General features: G+C 51.9%; 1 protein-coding gene across 1 annotated transcript; it reads right to left on the bottom strand.

The window, feature by feature from the left end:
* Nucleotides 1-6,481: 6,481 nt before the first annotated feature.
* GATA5 (GATA binding protein 5) lies at nt 6,482-17,402 on the bottom strand. The gene is made up of 6 exons (XM_026042115.1): nt 16,883-17,402; nt 14,367-14,533; nt 9,197-9,322; nt 8,587-8,674; nt 7,977-8,101; nt 6,482-6,634 (listed from the first exon to the last, which is right to left on the bottom strand). Exons 1-6 carry the CDS (start codon nt 17,400-17,402, stop codon nt 6,482-6,484), a joined length of 1,179 nt encoding a protein of 392 aa, XP_025897900.1.
* Between the last annotated feature and the right edge of the window lie 1,474 nt (nt 17,403-18,876).

Below are 18,876 nucleotides of genomic sequence, written 5' to 3'. Positions count from 1 at the left end.
CRAAGTTTAAAAACCTCATAAATCTCAAATCAGACTCTGGTTTTGCTTAGATTTGGTTTCCGATGGAGAGATAAGTAGATTCTTATTTTGTCCATATCAATTTCCTAGTAATTATGAAATGATCCCTAACCCCTTTTTAAAAAAAATAAAAAACCCCTAAATTTAGTTATAAAAGCAAAAGACAGGTTTTAAACTGAAGAACACAGATACTGCTGTGGTTTTATTTTTGGCTTTTTCCTCTTGCAAATACAAGATGACTTGGTTGCCATTTATTCAGACTGACTTAAAAAAAACACACAAAAGAAACTGTCCCCTGTGACCTTGCTTAGTACGCTCCAGATGCAGACGATTTTTGTGGTTATGTTACAAGCCCCATTGACACAACTGCAACTAAAATGATTGGTGATGCAAGAACCAAGCCAGAAAGGAAAAAGCCAGGAAAGGAAAAGCCAAGAGGTATCTTCATTTCAGAGCAACCACAGACTTTCAAAAGTTGAAGAAAATCAATATACACAGCTAGATTTAAGCTCTCTCAACCAGAGATTTGAGGTGATGGGGCAGATGTGGTTCTTTTTTCTCCTAGGAATTCTCCTGGGTCCAGTGTGGGAAGAATTAGCCTCCAARGACTGATTTATTGCCATTAGCTCTGCAAAAGTAAAGCTGCCTCTGAAACATGGGTGCCATGAGCTGTCCACAAGCCAACATTACAGAAAGAGAAGCAATTTGGGTGTGAATTCTGCATCTTTACCTAAAGATAAAAGCACACGCAGCAATGTCAAAGTCAATAACCTCGGGGCAGAGTCCATCCAAGACAGAGCACTTATTAAAACTTGCCACTCAGAAATGGGTTGTCCATTATTAATATTTTAAATTGCAAAWTCCCTTCTAATCATGTTTTAATACAAGGCAAAGCTCCATGGTTTAAAAGCAAAGCTTGAGCCACTGCCGATCACTGGTGGGCAGGGAGCAAAGGCTGCCACTGGAATACCGATGAGACTGACTTCTCTGGGATCTCATAAGGCACAGGAGGGATTTGTTCCTGGAGAAATCACCARATTGAGGCATGAGGTGGAGCACCACTGTACCAAACAATGCTGCTAAAAGCAGGGATGTTTAGGCTCCTGGTGCCTGGGATAAACACAGTTATGGAAGGACAGATGGAAGTCTCAGACACAGACTGTGGTCACCTATGAGATGGCCCCTAGGAAATGACCTGTACCAGGAGACACGAAGCCACCACCAAGATCTCTGCCATTTGGCCAGCAGTGCTGCTTGCTCTGGCCTGCTCTAGGAGATAAATGGAGAAGGGCTGTCCAAGCCACCAGCTTTTTCTGCTGCAATTCTTGCAGCCGAAGCCCTGTCTTTATCCTTTGCTCCAGCAAGAGGAAGGAGATGGTAACATRTTTAACCACATCCCAGTCAATTCCAGATTGACCTGGGACTCCTGCCTCATCATTATACGCTCTGTTATGTATGTATATAGCATAGCAGTGGTGATATAATGGTTTTAAATGCTGTAGGAGAGCAGAAAAAACAGGATTACCCCATTCATGCGGTAAGGCTAAGAAATACTGTTGTATTTCCTGAATGCTCATGATAACCAGCAGCCCAGCATGGAAACCCTCCACCCTGCTCGGTGTGGAGTTATTCCCTGGGGAGGAAAGATGGGCAAGCCGGGTTCGAGGGTGGCATTGACCCCATGATGCGGCTGGGACAACCCARCACCTGCACTGCAGGGCCAGCCCGACGGCGCAGCGCTCCCCCAAAGCAAACAAAGGTGGATCTGAATAAACTGCCTCCCCCAAAGGCCACTTTATGGTGCCCTTTGAGCGCYGGTTTCCCTATTTCATGTTTGCGCTCGCAGGTCGCTCCATACGCACGCGGTGTCTATTATAGCCCCCATGGCACTCGGGGTAAATCATTAACACCCTGGGTTCCACCTTGCCACTCACCTTAGCCCTTCTGCTCTCGTGCCCGGGGAGAAGGTTCCTTCGTCATCATCACTTCCCTGCTCCATAAGGGCATATCCCTCCCAGGCRCTTAAGCACAGCTCTGCAGCAGGATGTTACAGCAGGCTCCCGTGGCTAAATACCTGCCGTTTCCATTCATTTCATGAGCCAGAGCCGTTCGTCTTTATTGCGAGCAGATGGGAAAGGATGATACCAACACCTGAAATAACAGTAACCTTGGGGTCCCGCTCTGCTTCCCGCCCAGGTCTCCCAGCTCCCGCTCCGTAACTCCRGCTGTCCCGCAGAGGAGAGCCCTCACCCCATAGCAGGGTCTAATACAAGTTCAGATGAGATGGGACAGAAGTTCCCACCTGTTTTTAAGCCCCTTTGCTTGATTTAGAAGAAAAAAAAAGTGTCCTTTTTATTTCTATTCATCCTTTCCCCAAATTTTACCCATTCCCCATTTTACCCATTACTGAGATGCTTTTGTAGACACAAGGCAACCAGTCTTTTCACCCTAATCAAGGCAGGCTCTACTACTTGAATTAGAAATTTGCTACTTTCTCCTATTCTTTCTTCTGGATCATCAGGAACCATAAAGAGCATCCTGGTAACATGGTTAGAGATTTATTTGGGAGAAAGATTCAGCACTGATACCTTGCAACAGCTGAGAAATTGGCCCTTTAGGCACCTCAGAGCATTTTTTAAACCCCTCAATAGTCTAGATTTGCTCCTGGCCTCATTTAATGGTGTTATGGAAATGCAGGTTATAACACCTTTCCTAAATTCCAATACTAATGCATTTCCTAGTGACATTACAAAAGGTTTGCACAAACACACAGGTGACTTAAATGCCAGCAGTCCCAGTGATATTAGAGCACTGTGAATAAAGCAGATTTTGGCCAAGTTTGAGCATGCAACGAGGCTGCCACTTTCAACACACACAGTATTAGGGCATGTTAACTTCGGCGGGGTAACTCCTGGGCAGAAATCACATTAAAACCTGATTTCCTGGGTTTTCAAAGACAAAGAGATCTTGTAGGACACAAGATCTTTAGCAARAGACATTTTATAGGTACTATTTCTAGCACACCTTCTGCTTGAGGAGGAGCTTCCTTGAAATAAAAGCCCTTTGCAGAAGGTRTTAACCCTCGTTAGCTTTGGGACAATTCAATGTAAATTTGTGCCGAACARGAGAGGATCCTGGAGGCACCACTTCCTTCCAAGGAGCTGCCACAAAGGCTCCTCCAAGAAAGCCCCTCTGATGGGATGAAAGGAATAATGYTGTTTGCTGTCTTCTCCTGTGCATACAATGCTAAGATTGAATATTCAGCTTGGATTTAGCTGCTGTTGAAGTAAATAGCTTGGCCACTGCAGCACCCCAATGACTTAGAAAACAACACATGCCATTTTCCCTACTAGCAAGTAGCTAAAACATTAATAAAAGTATCAAAAAGGAGCAGAGAGCCAGGGGAGCAGGTCCTAGGGAGCACAAGGGAGCTCTTGTTGGAAGTGAGGAGCTGATATTAACCTGAAACGGGGAGGGTACAGAGAACGCTGAGGCTCACTGAGACCTCAGACTGGCTGCCAACAGGAAGGAGAAAACAAGAAGTGGCACTAGATGTGCTTCTGTACCATTAATAATATACAAATGGTATAAGAATATAAACAACAAACCACCCCCAAAGCTACCCAAAACCAGYTCGAGGAACCAAAACCCACTTCAGGTCACGTACCTGGCTCATTATCACACATCCAGCAGGTCCCAGGAAAGGCATTTTGGAACTAGGCATCACCCTACAATGACAAATGCATAAACTTGCCAAACCCCAGGAGCAAAAAGGGAAGCTGGGGAGCACCCATCTTCTTATAGTGTCMTGGGCAAGACCTTAGCCAGTGAAAATCACCCTGATCGTGGCCAGCTGTGCACACCTGCACCTGGGGAGGACGAGTTTGTCCTTGTCCCTACAGCCTGAGCAGGGGAAGAGCAAGCAGAGTTAAATATATTGACTGGCTGAGCAGTACAGGGACAGCCTGGCTTGAAGCCCCATTGCCACACAAGTTGTGCTGGTGGCTTCTGTGCACGGAGAAAAACCAAATATCTCTGTGATCTGCTGCAAAAGTGACACCCCGTTAGGGAGTCTGGGGCTCCTGGCAGAAGTCAAACCACAAGTTTCCTTTTTCCTTCCATAGAGAAATAAAAATTAAATAAACTTTTTTTTATTATTCTTGGAAAACAACAACTCGTGTTAGCAAAGATTTTATTGTGCTATTAATATGCCCATAAACAAGGACAACATGAGTTTATAGGCTCAAGTGCTTCATTACTCAGTTGCTGACTTGGTAAAAATCGCCGTGGCATCAGTATAAAGTGCAGCGTGGAAGAGATCATTGCAGTCCTGTTGTAAAATCATCTGGGCAGGTGACCTTTGATCAAAGGCAATTGATAGCTCTGAAGCAGCTGTGCAACAACAGTAAAGATAATAGTTGTCCACAGGCCACCCGAGCCACAGGAGAGCAAATAGACCCGGGCTGGGGTGAAGCAGTAAGAGCAGCGACAGGGCAAGGGGGAGAAGAAATGAAATCTGCCCCTGAAATGCRTCTGTGGAGAATGCAAGGAGGAGAAATTACCCCTGTCGTGGAGGAGAAATTACCCCCTCGCTCCTTGTCGCTCTGCCCCCGTCCCGATGTGCTCGGTGCGTGTTCGGCACTTACCAACAGGCCATAAATAAAGCGGCTGGAGCCGCTGGCGTCGACGTCTCGGTGCTGTTTGGGTCTCCTTGCCAGCTGCCCCTGCTGGGGTCAGGCCACGGGAGAGCTCGGAGCCGTCAAAGCTCATGGGCCGGCACCGCTCCGTTATCTGCCCCGCGTCGGAGAGCGTGGAAAAACAAACGGCAGCGGCGCCAAGTCCTGCCGCGATCCCGGCGCAAACAGGCGCTGCCGCCCGGAGCAGCGCGGGGGTGGCGGCACCGGCTCTTTGGGCACCCACGAGCCCAGGGGTGGCAACAAGGTCCCTCCAAAGGTGTCACCCTTGGGCTTTGCAAAAGGAGGGCTTGGACACACACAAGTGATGGGGACCAGTGTGACCGTCATCATGGTGCCGCTCTGGGAGGACATCTGTGTGTCCCTGCGCTCCGAGCATCCCTTTTCCATCCTCCAAGGAGCCTGAGTGGGAACACACCGGCCTCTGCCTTGGACGAGTCATGACACGAGGCCGGACCTCACTCTCCCCGATCATCCCCAGGCTGTTGTTTATAATAAAAATCAAGCGATCCATCTCTCCTGACAAGAGGAAGAGTCACTCCAGGAAGCCCTGGACAGGTCGACGTCTATATTAAGGAGCTATTACTTGACAGCTTCCTGGCTGTAAATAGCCGCGGAGCTTGGCTGGGGTTTTATTTAGAAATAGCAAATCGAGCGGGGCCCCGAAGTAACTCCCTGACCTCGCTCCCGCTGCATTTCCCACCCTGGTCCGTGTGCTCCTCTCCTTGTCCCGGCTCCATGCACAGCCTTCCTCAGCCCCACACAAACCTGCGCCGGTGCAGGAGCCCGAGGAAAGGCAGGACGACCTTCAACGTGTCCCATATTGCAGGAGGAACCCAGCACGGTGGCTTTTGCAAGGGCCGTCATGGTCACTTTTCCAAGGAAACCTCTTCTCCTGAGCAGCCTTTGGAAAATACAAAGGAGCTGCAGAGCTGAAAAGCTGGGCACCCTCCACTTCAAACATCCCCCAAACAGGTGAAAATCCAACCTCAAAATCCCTTTTTTTCCTCCAGCCTCTCAGGTCTCTCAATCAGTCCCTTAACTCTCTGAGTGACTTAGAATTATCTAGTACTTGGGGCTGTCAATATTGATAGCAATCAGGAAACAGCAAAGAAAACTGTATTCTTTTATTACTGGGAGATTTTCACCTTTTTTTTTTTTTTTTTTKTCCTTTAGTTAGGCTAAAATAATAATAATAATAATAATAATAAAAATCTTTGTTTAGAGCTGGAATGGGAAGAGCGGTGTGTTTATTTTGCGTGTGGCTCTCCAGCCCAGCAGCCAAGTGCTGAGCACTTCGGAAGCGAGCACTCTATCGAGATGATCTTTTTAATATAAAACAGTAAATGTTTAAAAACAACATCTTTTGTTCCTCTTTTTTTTTTTTCCTGCTGTGGCCAATACAACATAAAGGAGGCCACACAGTTTACATTTTAATAAAATTAAGTTATTTGACGCCGCGTTATTACAGTCTTTATTGGAAAGTGGAATAAATTGCACACAGAGGAGTCATAGGAGGGAGAAATCACCGCGAAAATAAACATAAGATTCGGGGATGCATTTATTTCTTGGTTTCATCTCCGGATGAYGGAGGCTTTCCTGGCGAAAGCAGAAGTGTCCCCAGCTCTCCCGCTCCAGGGAGGCCACTCTGAGTCCCGCTGGATACRGCAAACTTCCCATTGGGAAAGCTGAGCTCGGTGTTCCCGACCGGCGCTTTTCCCCCGCGTCCCGTGGGAATCTGTCCGTGGGCGGCGGCGCGTCCCGGGCTCCTAGGCGAGGGCCAGCGCGCACCAGGAGTCCTGCCGGAGCGGGACGCTGAGCCCCGCGGGCTGCGCCGCGCTGCCCGCCGCGAAGCCGTAATCCTCCGCCTCGAACTTGAAGTCCCCGGCGGCGGCCAGCGCGTCCTCCGGCTGCCCAGGCGCCTGCGGGGAGGAGGAGAAGGTGACCAGGAGCCAGGGACACTCTCCTTGGTGGTCAAATAATTCCCAGCTCCTCAACTCCGGAGGAGAAGGTGACCGGGAGCCGGGGACACTCTCCTTGGTGGTCAAATAATTCCCAACTCAACTCCGGAGGAGAAGGTGACCGGGAGCCGGGGACACTCTCCTTGGGGGTCAGATAGTTCCCAGCTCCTCAACTCCGGAGGAGAAGGGGACCGAGAGCTGGGGAMACTCTCCTTGATGTCAAATAGTTCCCAACTCCTCAACTCCRGAGGAGAAGGKGACYGAGAGCTGGGGACACTTTCCTTGSYGGTCAGATAGTTCCCAGCTCCTCAACTCCGGAGGAGAAGGGGACCGGGAGCCAGGGACGATTTCCTTGGCATCAGATAGTTCCCTGCTCCTCAGCTCCAAGTGGCCGGAATTCATGTTACTTTTCTTGCCTTTTTAGGCATGATTTTTGGGGATTCATGGGATATAATGCAGGGCCATTGCTGCTAGGCAATGCGGGTGATGCATTGCAATGCATTGCAGTGCTGGACAAAGGAAGATGATCACGTTCATCACCGTGTGATGCAGGAATGTGGTAGATTGTGAATATGACGAGTTAGCCCTTGCACTGATTGTGCACCCCTGGAGCATCCTCAGAGGACACTGCATCCCCTGGTTGGGAAGCGCAAGGAGCATCCCAGTGCCTCTCTCCAACTATCTACTGCCTGGACATGTCCAGTTTGGAGGTCTCTAGGCACATGTGTGTTTTTTTAAGAGCACTGCACAAATCAGATCTATCAGACATAGTCAAAAAATTCTCTCCCATAAAGTCCAGGTGGCCCCAAGCCAAACATTCTGGCTCTTGAGCTGAACTTCCCCTCCATGCAGGCATGTTCACATGGAGGGACTTGGTGAGACCCTACATAAAGATAATGCAGGGCTGCAATATTTTGATCGATGGGTTGATTTAGAGGCATTTTTTGTYCACTGCCAAGATAAAACAACAACCTCTCCAAACAAATCAGCGACGCTGAAGTACGCCCAGGTGTCTCCAGTGAGCATTGCAGCTCGGTGAGTGTGGAGCACCTCAGCACCACGGGGAGTGCACACCCAGCAAGCCCGATATTGGGAAATAGGGAAGTTTCCAGCTAGGTCTRGTCCCACCAGATCAACAAGGTCATAGTTTCAAGGATTCAGTTGCATCCCCTTGGTGGCAGGAGATGAGAAGCAAGCCCAGCTCTGCATCAAGGTGGCTCCCCAAGGCATGAATCTAGCCCCAGATTAGCAGTATATGTGACACAAAGGAATTGCAGGGGGCAGCAGGACACCCTGGGCTTACCTGGGACACGGACACGACGCCTTGTCCGGGGTACTGCGAGGTGGCACTGGGCTCTGACTTTAAAGTGACCGTGCTGTCTGAGGTGGTAATGGAAGAAGGGGAGTTGGTGGCCGAAGTCGTAGACCCTGGAAGGCAATTGTGACCGGATGATGAAGCGGCAAAGGGAAGAGAAAGAGGTGATTTTGAGCAAAACTGTTTTCAATGGCTGCCACCACATCTCACGGTGTCACTAGCTAGTTCCCTCCCATGGTGTGAGGTTTTGTATCTGGCTGCCAAGGTGTTGCTGGAGCAGGAGGATGAGGAAGAAGATGAAGAGGAGGGAGAGGAGGAGGAGGAAGAAGAGGAAGAGAAGCCTTTCACAGCTTGGCAATGCTCGTCTTTGCACCAGCTGGAGAAGCAAATGCTGAGAGCTTCATGCTGAGTCCCCCTCGATCCTTAAATGAACCATTCCCAGCCCTGGAATTTGCATTTACCCCGTTAATCCCCACCCTGCAGATCCGCACAAGCAGGAGCTCGGCCAGACGTTTTCCCCCAGCATCTTTTCCCATCCAGCAACTTTTCCCACCCCAGCTTTCCRCCCGCTCTGGAGACAATAATAAAAGCACTTCACCTGTGGAGCTTTTGCCTTTGGTGATGTTCTTAGGCTTCCGTTTCCTGGTCTGGATACTTTCCTTTTTCATGGCCAGAGGCCGCGGCACCTTGGCACGTTTGACATGGTTAGCACGGCCTTTCCCTGGGACCCTTCCYGCGGCCGCTCCCCCGTTCCCGTGCTGCACCTAAAGGCCTTGTCCTTCTCCACGGGCTATTTTTCTCCACAGCAGGCCTTGGCTGGGAGACGTATGAGGCTAAATGCTTGTGCTTTCCCACCAATTCTGGTTTTTCCTCTATTTCCTATTTTCYTATTCCTGATTTATTAGTGACCTTTATGACAGGGTCCTATTAAATTACGGGGACAGCTGGRGCCTGCAAGGCTCACAGGGAATGGGATGGGATAGCGAGACTTTAGCCTTTATGGCTAGACATTTAAACCATAAATAGCCTTTATGGTTTAAAGGGGCATGGAGGGAAGGAGGAATTCACCCCTTTGGCTCATGGACACAACCCAAGTCATTCCCATCCTTTGCAGACACAGGTTATCAGCCCATCTCCAGGTCCAGAAGATAGGGCTGAGCCTATCCCAGCTATCCTGGGCTTGGATGCTCCCACGGGTTGTCTCTTACCCCGTGCAGCTTCATGTAGAGGCCGCAGGCGTTGCAGACGGGCTCCCCCTCGGCATTCCTCCTCCAGAGCGTGGTGTTGGTGGTGTGGCAGTTAGTGCAGCAGAGCCCGGCGCGCCGCGACGACGACTGCAAGAGAAGCAAACAGGGCAGCCTTGCACGCGGGAAGTGTCCTTCCCGACAGGAATGACRTCTCCTGTCCCAGCAATCTCCTGCAAAATGTGAATCGCGCAACACAGCCAAGTTCTGGTGAAAGGAATAGTATGCAAGTGGGATCACCTCCATTTGCAACCACTTTTATATATTTATTCATTTGTATTGGGCTTGATAAATCTGGCAAATACCCTCCCATGTTACTTCACAAACTTTCAGCAAATCTGCTCCAAATAATCATAAATAATAATACAGAGAAAACACTTTTCTCCTGGAGACCCTGTGAGATGGAGAAAGTTCATGAGAACACCAGCCAGGCTTTAAGCCGGGCTTTAAGCACGTATTATGACCACTGCAAAAAGCTGTGGTCCCTTTAAGTGAACTGCTCTGCTTTTCTGCACTCAGAACTGCCATTGGAGTTAATAACATCCCAATTAATCTCTGCTTTAAGACAACTGGAATCAATTGGCTGAAGTGAGCAGAACCAAACTGAGCTGAGCTGGCCCGGCCCGATGTGACAAGAGTGGTTATTAATCACCTGTCTCGCACATAATCCGTTCTCCTCCAGGCTGCTGAAACACCTTGTAAACATTAATTAATTACATATTTTGTGGGCGCAGTGATCAGGCTCCGACACACTAATGGAGGCTTTAATGAAACATTTATATTTTCCCTCTCSGAAAGGAGACGGAAAATCCTGGCAGGAGCAGCGGGCTCCGCTCGGCCGCTCTCTCCGCGTGCTGGGAAGCTCAGGAGTTTCCATATGTAGGAGTGCCCATTAAACAGGCATTTCACCTGAATATCCCTTAGCACGAGGCATCCAAGCTATTCCAATAAGAGATTAAATAGGCATGGGGATGGTGGGGACATGAGTAATATCACAGAATCTCCGCCTTCAGGTGCTTGAATATGTTCCCCCGCCCTGAGAAAAGTCACTTGGTTCCCCTCAAAGAAGGACAATAGATGACGCAGGCAAAGGGGATGGCCAAGCCCTGTTCGGTTGGGGTTTTTTTCCATTATTGCTCGATATCATGACAAAGCATCATGATGAATGAGGTGGGTTGAGTGGGAATAAAAAAGCGAAATGTTTTTACAAGGTTAGCAGTCAAATAAGGATCAGCGTAGGGTTTCAAAAGGCAGGGGTGACATGTCCAAGCTTTGAGTCACTGGTTGCTTAGCAAAGCGCTTGCAGCAACAGTGAGCAAACGATTGCATCGCTTGAGAAACTATTTGTCTTTCAAGAAATAACCGGACAAAAATAATACATCGAGGTGCAAGCTGACAAGCCTGGTACAGAGGAGAACGCAGTCTCCTTAGTAATTCCTGTCCCTGATAGGGGATGTGGTGGCACAGCGAGATCCGGAGCTGCTCAACACCTCCCTCTGCTCCGCCAGGAAGGAGCCCTGCTGGCTGCAGCCCCTGATCCGGATTCAGGGCAGCTCCCGATGCAGATAGGGGAATTTGGGAGCACTCAGCCCTGCGCTGGCTGTGCCCAGCCCTGTTGTCACCCCTTGGGAACGGCCAATTCAGAGCGCTTGGGAAAGGCCCAAGGGCTCCGCTCGCCTGTGGGCAGCACAATAGGGAAGCGTACAAGGGTCCCCTGTCCCTATCCCACCTCATGGGAGCTGCTCCTGCTGCAATATGCCCATCAGGAAGGGCCGCTCAAGGCTGCTCTGACTCCCCGAAGGACAAGGGCACAATGTGTTATTGCTGCTTTCCCAGCAGGTCCCCTACGAGGCAGCGCGTTGCTGCCAGCCTCCGCCCGGCCTTTGTAGCGCTGACCTTGTCTAGGAAGTTGTTGACTTCAGCCTTGTGCTCCGGGGTTTATTTGTACAAATGCGGTGCGCACGCACCCAGAAGTGACCGCGCTCGAGGGCCRGCTGCTGCCAAGCGCCGGGGCTGGGGGGTATTGAACCAAATGAGTGTTAGCGCCCAAGAAATTCTAGCATAGATTGCATGCTAGGAGAGCCCAAGAAATTCAGATCTCCTGGAGGGAACCCAAAGCCAGCAGAGATTTTGCTTCACCACCTTCTTRAAAGTGGAAGCAAAACTTCGGGGTTTCATAGGATAAAAAAATAAGGTAAAAAAGCATCTGAGCTCCTAGAAGACTAGAAGGTCTAATGGATGCTCCTGTGCTAGGCAAGGAGCTGTGTTTGATAGAGAAGAGGCTGCRGGAAAGCATATTGAGATGTCAGGGAGCTGCTGTGGCTTGTTGCCTCACCTCCTAAAGCAGCTCCAAGGGGAGGCCAGAGCCCAGCAAAACACTCCAGCAGCGCCCGGGATTCATCTCACACATCCCAGAGGCCTGGGGAACTGCAGGAACTGACAGCAACGGGAAAACTAAGCAACACACCAAAGAGTCGGTACCAAGCACGTGATTCTTCTATCATTTGGCACCAGATGATGATCAATCCTGTGCCCACYCCCTCCAAAAATATCACTGAAACCACCTTATTTTTTTGCAAACTACAAAAAAAGACAGACTGAAAAAACAAAACTAAAAAATTCGCTAAGTCCAGTAAGAATTGCCTCCRATTAGTCTTTGTATCCGGCAGCATGTGGAGGCTGCCGAGCCCGTGCTGACTGCTGCATCTGCCCCTCACCATGAGATGCAGCTCTGAGCCCTAAACACTGCTGAGCTTCCTGTCCACAACAGAGCCATCCAGCTCCAGCGGCTGCTCTTGGATGCTAAACGAGATCCCACTTTTAGGACTGGGTCTCAGGTATCACCTGGTGAGATACATGGCTGGACTTTGGATGGAGAAAACTTGGATAGAGAGCTGCTCCCATCGCTCTCGCCCGTGAGCTGTCCCTGCAGCGTCACCAGGGCCACGTGCCCGTGCAGGAAGCGCAGCACCCTTTCTCTTAGTGAGACTTTGCTTTGGAAAAACAGGAGTCAGGATAGCCTGCAAAGCAGTATCCAGTTACAGAGCAAAGGTCGGCAGGTAGAGCACAAAAGCGACCCTTTTTTCCCTCAATGGGTCTGTATTTCACAGCCTTGGTGCAGTGGCCGCCGGGCTCCTAGAGCAGCGATGTCTCACCGTGCTCTCCACCCCATTCCCACCCAAACGTGGCTCTGGAGGCATCCCACGCAGGGCTGGGCATTTGGGAAAAGGGGCGTCCGAAACCAGGGGGACAGAGCGAGACATCAAATCCCTTGAGAAAACGCAAGGTTTTGAAATGTTCTGTTCCAAAAGCGGGATGGAAAGTCAGACATGCAGCCCCTTTTCTGTAAAACAGAATCTCCTCAGGTATTTCCTCCCAAATGAAGCATTTCCCTGTGATAAGAGCTGGCTCTTTCATTTGGGCCACGGTATTATTGCGCTTTGATAAGAGCCGAAAAAAGAAAAGATTGAAAGCGCTTTGATAATTCCCAAATGGATTTGCTCATCCCCAGGAAATATCCCAACCCTCTACATGAGTGTTCAGCAGCAGAAAATGATTTGCTGAGAAACGCCCTGCGGATGCCACCYGGACAAGCCCGAGGTCGGGGTCCCCGCGCCGCAGGGACCGTCATTGCTCCCATTACCCATCCCGCTGCCACCRGAGCAAGTGAGATAAAGTAATTAATAAGAGTACAACCTAACTGCCTTAATGTATTTGTGGAAAAGCTGTTGAAAAAGCCCCGAGAATGCAACCAGCATCGTATTTTGACACTGACCATACGCCAAAATACAGGCTTATATTTAAACTGTTTTGCAGATTGCACTGGCTCCAAAGAAACCAGCAGCATAACCCTGAGATTTGCAGCTCTGCAGAGAGCAGGATCTGATGCTGGGATGCAGATTTAATTGCATTAAAGGAGATCAGAGATATTCTCAAAGAGCAGGCAAATCCTATCAGATCATGCAAAATGTTCAGCAAATACGCATCCTTTTTACACTCATTACAGAGCAGAACACAACCATGCTTGGCCACAGAATCACACGCCGCRTGTTGCATTTGGTAAATACAGAACTACATTACGGTAGCAAAAGCAGAATGAATCATTTTGCTCTATCTTGAATTATTTTYATGGTGCTATTAACCAGAAATTTGCCACCTTCATACAATTGCTAATAATTGGCCTTGCAGCAGAAAAACAACTGCCCGAACACACCCAGAGCGAAGCCCGTAGGAGCCCCCAGCCCCGCGACAAACATCCTGCCTGCAGTGACCGCTGCTGCTSCTGGCTCTGAAAGCAAAACTGTCGCCACCAAATTTAAACATCCCAAAGTGACTGTACAAATAAAGTACATGCCTTTGCTCTCTCACCATGAGATCCCGGTCAGAGGAAGCCCCAGGCCGTGTTGCAGAAGAATTAATGGGTTAATGCACTTAATGCATTAAGCTGCTGAATCCCGAGTTGTCCCGCACTGGCAGATGCGGCAGGGGGTTCCCAGCATCATTACGGGCCTTATCCTGCTCCCCAAATCCCCCGGGACTAGCTCAGGATCCCTGTCTCCTAACCAACTATTCTGCCTAGACCACAAATGTCTGCATAAACAGGTAAGAAACTGAAATAATAGCAGAAGAAAAAAGAAAGCAAAGTAGCCGGTCCACTGCAGGTATGGAGCTAGCAGAAGCCCACAGGGCCCCAGTTGTCCCTGGCACACAGGAACGGCCACCAGACCCCTTGTCTCGGCCAGGTCCTGTCCTCTCCTCGCAACCCCAGGACCCCTCTGGTCCCTTTCCGCATGTCTACGGGCTGCGGATCTGCTGCTTTAGACACAATTCCCTGCTCAACTTCACTCCGCTCCTCCCAGCTCCGACTCGAGCTGSTGAGGACCCGCGACAAGGGGCTCCTGCCAGGTTTGATGGCAYGTTATGTGCAGCGGGACCGATTCTGCCTCTGTCCCACGCAATGGGCAGATCCTACTGAGCCCAACAGACCCCGTTGCGGATGCAGGGAGCCTGGAACCACCTGCATCCCCCTGGGTCATGCTCACCATGTGGATCCTGCCCTTAGCCAGCCCCACAACCCCAACCTGGGATGAGAGGGGGTCCCCTGGGAGGGCAGGGCAGAGGGTCCCCTTCTTACCAGCCTCTTCTGTGGCTTGAGCGGCCGGTTGATGCCGTTCATTTTGTGGTAGAGCCCGCAGGCGTTGCACAGGTAGTGGCCGGTGCCGTCCTTCCTCCAGAGCGGCGTGGACATGGCCCCGCAGTTGACGCACTCCCTGCCGTCCCCAGGAAACTCCTCCAGGTACTCTACGGGACAGAGCCAAAACGCCGCTTGGTCAGGAGCCAGCTCCAGTGCACGGGACTGCCGGGATGCGCATCCTGTCCAGGCGGCAACCCCGGGCAGGGGAATCCACTGCCACCCTGGGCTGAGGAATTAAGCTATTCCCTCCACTCTGTACCTCTCTCTCTCTCTCAAAAATAAAAATAAAAAAAAAATTAAAAAAAAAGGCAGAAAGATGTGCCTGCCCAAAGACGATGGAGGGTGAGTGTGGGTGGGGGGCACAGGGAGGCTCCGGCCAAGCGTGGTGCCCTCCCTGCCCTGGCTGGGAAAATAAAGCGTCGCCCCGGTGTTATTGCAAGTGATAAGGGGGGAATATGGGGGCGGCGGGGGGGCGGGGAACGGACTTCCCTGATCCCAATCGCGGCCGGCGGGGCTGCCTGGCGGCGACGGCCGGGCTGGGGCCGCGCTGCGATGGGCGCCGCATCAATCACCCCGCGGGGCGCGGAGCTGCCCGCGCAAGCGGCGCGGCGGCTTCCCCCGGCCCTTACAGCCCTCCGCGGGCTTTAAAAAAAACATTTTTATTCTTATTTTTTCCATCCAACTCCCTTCCAGCGAGGCTCTTTCCAGAGGGGTTTTTTTTTTTTTTTTTTTTTTCCTTCCCCCGAAAACACCAGAAGGAAGCAGCGGAGCCGCCCGCTCCCGAGCAGCGCTCGCAGCTTCCCCTTGCCCCGAACGTGGCTGCGGAGCAAATAGGCAGCCCCGATCGGGAGCAAGTCCTCGGTATCTAGGGCTTTTCCCTTCTGCCTTTCTATCTTTCTCTCTTTCTTTCTCTCTTTCTTTCTCTCTTTCTTTCTCTCTTTCTTTCTCTCTTTCTTTCTCTCTTTCTTTCTCTCTTTCTTTCTCTCTTTCTTTCTCAACTTCCTCCATCTGTAATGTTATTTTCCTCCAAAGAAAAAACACTCTCCTTTTTGTCATTTTTGCATTTTCGAAAGTATTAAAAATGAGCCAAAGGAAAGAAAAAAGAAAAAAAAAAAAGGTGGTGGTGGGGGGAAGAGGGGAAAAATAGAAAGAAAAAATGAAAATAAAAAGAAAGGAAATAAAAAGAACAAAGACATAAGAAAACAAAACAAAAAAAAAAGAAAAGAGAAAAACGAAACGGAAAAAGTTTTACTAAATGAAAAAAATATTTTTTATGCTATTTAAGAGCGGTTCACACTCTTTGAGAACAAAAATAAACTTCGAGGATAAGGTAGCTCTGCAGCCCAGACACTAGAACATCCAATTCAAGGTGTAAAATCTCCGTTTTGCCCAACGAAGTTTTGCTCGCAAGAGCCCCGACGGCTCCCGGGGAGCCGGGGAAAGCAGGAAAGGGCTTTCGGAGACAAAGGAGAAATTCTGGGAAGCAACTGCTCCTGGCACAGCSCGGTCGGGACGGCGCTCGCTGGGGACGGGGCCGCTTCGCTACTTTACTTTGTTCTTGGGATAAAGATAAGATAATTCGGTTCGGCGCAGTAAAGATGATAACGCGGCTGAGATCTTGAAGTGGCTTTTAAAGGACTTTTCCAGCCACTGCCGGAGAAAGACGGTGAAATACCCTGGGGTAATAAACCCTGCACACGGGTTTCTTTTAAATCATGATCCGAGCAAACAAAGTTAGCCCGGGACTTGATTTAAAAGGACTCTCCGGTGTGGATGGAAACGAATTGAAGTGGGTTTTATTGTTCAACGCCTGAGCGCGTTTCACTGTCTCTCCAAAGGCCGCAGACTGATGCAGCTGGGGACCTGTTTGGGTGAAGGCGAATTAGGAGACCGAGAGTCTGTTCAAATATAAACTAATTTACCACAATAAATTACTTAAAAGGGAGGGAGCTATAAATCTGCCCTGCTAATTTAAACACAAGGGTAAGTATTGAAGCACAGGCACAAAGTCGATATTGTGGGAAGGAGATATCGCTGGGGGGAAGGGGTTGAACAGCCTCCATTCCCCCGTCCTCCGGGGGAATTGCTCTGCTTTGAAACGTGTTCTTTGCCCTTCGGGTAATACACACACACATACACCCTGTCTCTGTTCCCGGCTAGCCTGTCATTAGTGTCGGACCATCTTTTCCTGCCTTGACAAAAACTTTTCTCCTCCTCGAGTTGTCCCGGGGATGGAAACGGGACAGAAACGCGCTGGTGTCCCCAGGGTGGGGCCAAGAAAAGCCGGAGGAGGGAAGGAAAAAAAATCGCAGCTTCAATACGGACCGACAGACCAACAGTGATGATGATCCCCCCACTCTGCCACGTGTTGTCCCCGCTCAAACCCGGGCTGCCCCCCCAATACCCGCAGCCAGCGCCCAGCCGCGACGCCGCGGCGAGGGGCGCCGGGGACCTACCGAAAGTGGATCTGCGGCCGGGCAAGGCCGCCTGCCTGGTCTGCAGGCTGTGCAGCACGCTGCTCTCAAAGTGTCCAGCCGTCCAGGAGGGAGGGATGTCGGGGGTCACGTAGGCGGGGTAGGCGCTGGAGTAGGAGCCGTTGACGGAGCGCACCAAGGCGTTGCCGAACTGCTCGCGGCCCCCGCCGCCCAGCAGCAGGGACCCCTGGTAGGCGCCGTCGCGGCCCGAGGGGCTGCTGCCCGCGGGGCTGTGCGGGTACGAGAAGCCCGAGGGCGCGTGGGCGCTGCCGCCGTTGAAGGCGGCGGGCTCGGCGGCGCCCTGCGGCCAGCCCGGCGGGGTGCCCAGCGGGCTCTGGTGCGGCTCGCAGCTCTGCAGGTAGGGCAGCGTCTGGAGCACCGAGGGCACCCGCGTGCTGGGCACGTAGACAGGCGAGGCGGCCGACGAGTGCAGGAAGCTGCCGGAGTCGTGGGAATAGGGCGGCTGGCCATGGTTGGGGGCGAGGGCCAGGCCCTGATACATGGTCCGGCGGCGGCGGCTCAGGGCCCGGCGCGGCGCCCCGCCAGATGCGCCCAGATGTTGCCTCGCGGTTCACTCGGAGRCGCCTGCGGGGGAAGAACCGAGGGCCGTGAGCGCCCGCACCTGCCCGGAGAGCCCGGAGCCCGCCCGGTCCCGCCCGTCCCCTGCCTGCTTCAAGCGCGGRCTTATTTATTTATTTATTTTATTTATTTTGTTTCCTTTTAAACTTTCCTCCCGTCAAATCGATATCGGGAGCGGGGGGGGGGGAGGTGGGAGAGTGGTAAAACACGGCGCTGGGCTGAAAGTGGTGGCCGAGTCACGGTGAGAAATTAAATAACCTCCCTGGAAATGAAAAGARTCACCCGCCTGGGGCACCAGATCGTTCCCACCCTGAGCCGCTTTGGCATTTCCGAGGGCCAAGAAAGAAAAGAAAAAAAATATTTTTCTTCCCATACATATAAAAATACATATACATATGTGTGTGTATATATATACATATATATATGTGTATATATACATATTTGAGCCCCGGGCCTGGAGCCGGCATCCAGGCCTTGAGCGGTGAGGAGGCAGCGGGCCCCGGCTCAGCCCCACGGGCGCCCGGAGTCCCGGGGCCGTGGGGAGGGTCGGGCCAGAYCCCGGCGCTGCTGCTTGCGGCTGGAGGAGCAAAGGAGCCGCAGGGCGGCCTGTCTGTGTGGACGGATCCCCCGCCGGTAGAAAAAAAACTTCCCCACCGGAGCTGAGGTTGGGAATCACCGTGTCCCCCCACCCCACGCTTCCCTTTCCCCTTTTTTTTTCTGGAGCTTTTCGTTCGCAGACTTACCACGCAGCGAGGCAGGAGCGGCGCCGGACATGGCCGGGTGGGCATGAAGCTAGATTCAGACCATCCAGGGAAATTCCAAGGAGAAAAAATATAATAATAATAAAAAAATAAAGTTTACAGGGGAGGGGGGCTGGCAAAGAAAGAAGCCCCAAAGCAGAGCGGGGCAACTGCTGCCCTCGCACCCCCCGCGGCCGCCGCCGTCTCCCGTGGGGCGGCTGCGTCCCCGGCTGCTCTCGGCGGGGAAGTGGCGGCGGCGGCGRCGGCGCCGGCCCTTTACGGCGGGCCCCGGTGCGGCCCGACCCACGTGACGGCCGGCGGGGTAGCCCCGGTGCCGGCGGGGATTGGGTGCCTCCCGGCCCGGGGTGGGGGGAGACGGGACAGGACGGGACGAGCGCCGCCGGCCCCGCGCCCGGCGGGGGGGACGCGCCTGCCGCCTGCTCCGAGAGGGGGGCAGGATGCGGCCTCGGAGGGGGCCCCCCCCGCCCGGGCTCAGCACCCCCCCTCCGGTAAGGATGGAGGTGTCTGCCCGCCCCCGGCCGTCCTCCTTTCCGCCCTCGCTCCGTTTCTGCGTCTCGTTTCGCCGCCGGGACCAGCCCGACGCCCCTTCCCYGCACCCCGTTCCCCGCAGAACCTGCGGAGCTGGGGAACGAACCC

The sequence above is a fragment of the Nothoprocta perdicaria genome, unplaced genomic scaffold (assembly GCF_003342845.1).
Source record: "Nothoprocta perdicaria isolate Ctin4 unplaced genomic scaffold, notPer1 scaffold_3, whole genome shotgun sequence".
Lineage (NCBI taxonomy): Eukaryota > Metazoa > Chordata > Aves > Tinamiformes > Tinamidae > Nothoprocta > Nothoprocta perdicaria.
The sequence above is the reverse complement of the archived record's forward strand: the minus strand, read 5'-3'. Positions and strand labels throughout refer to the sequence as shown.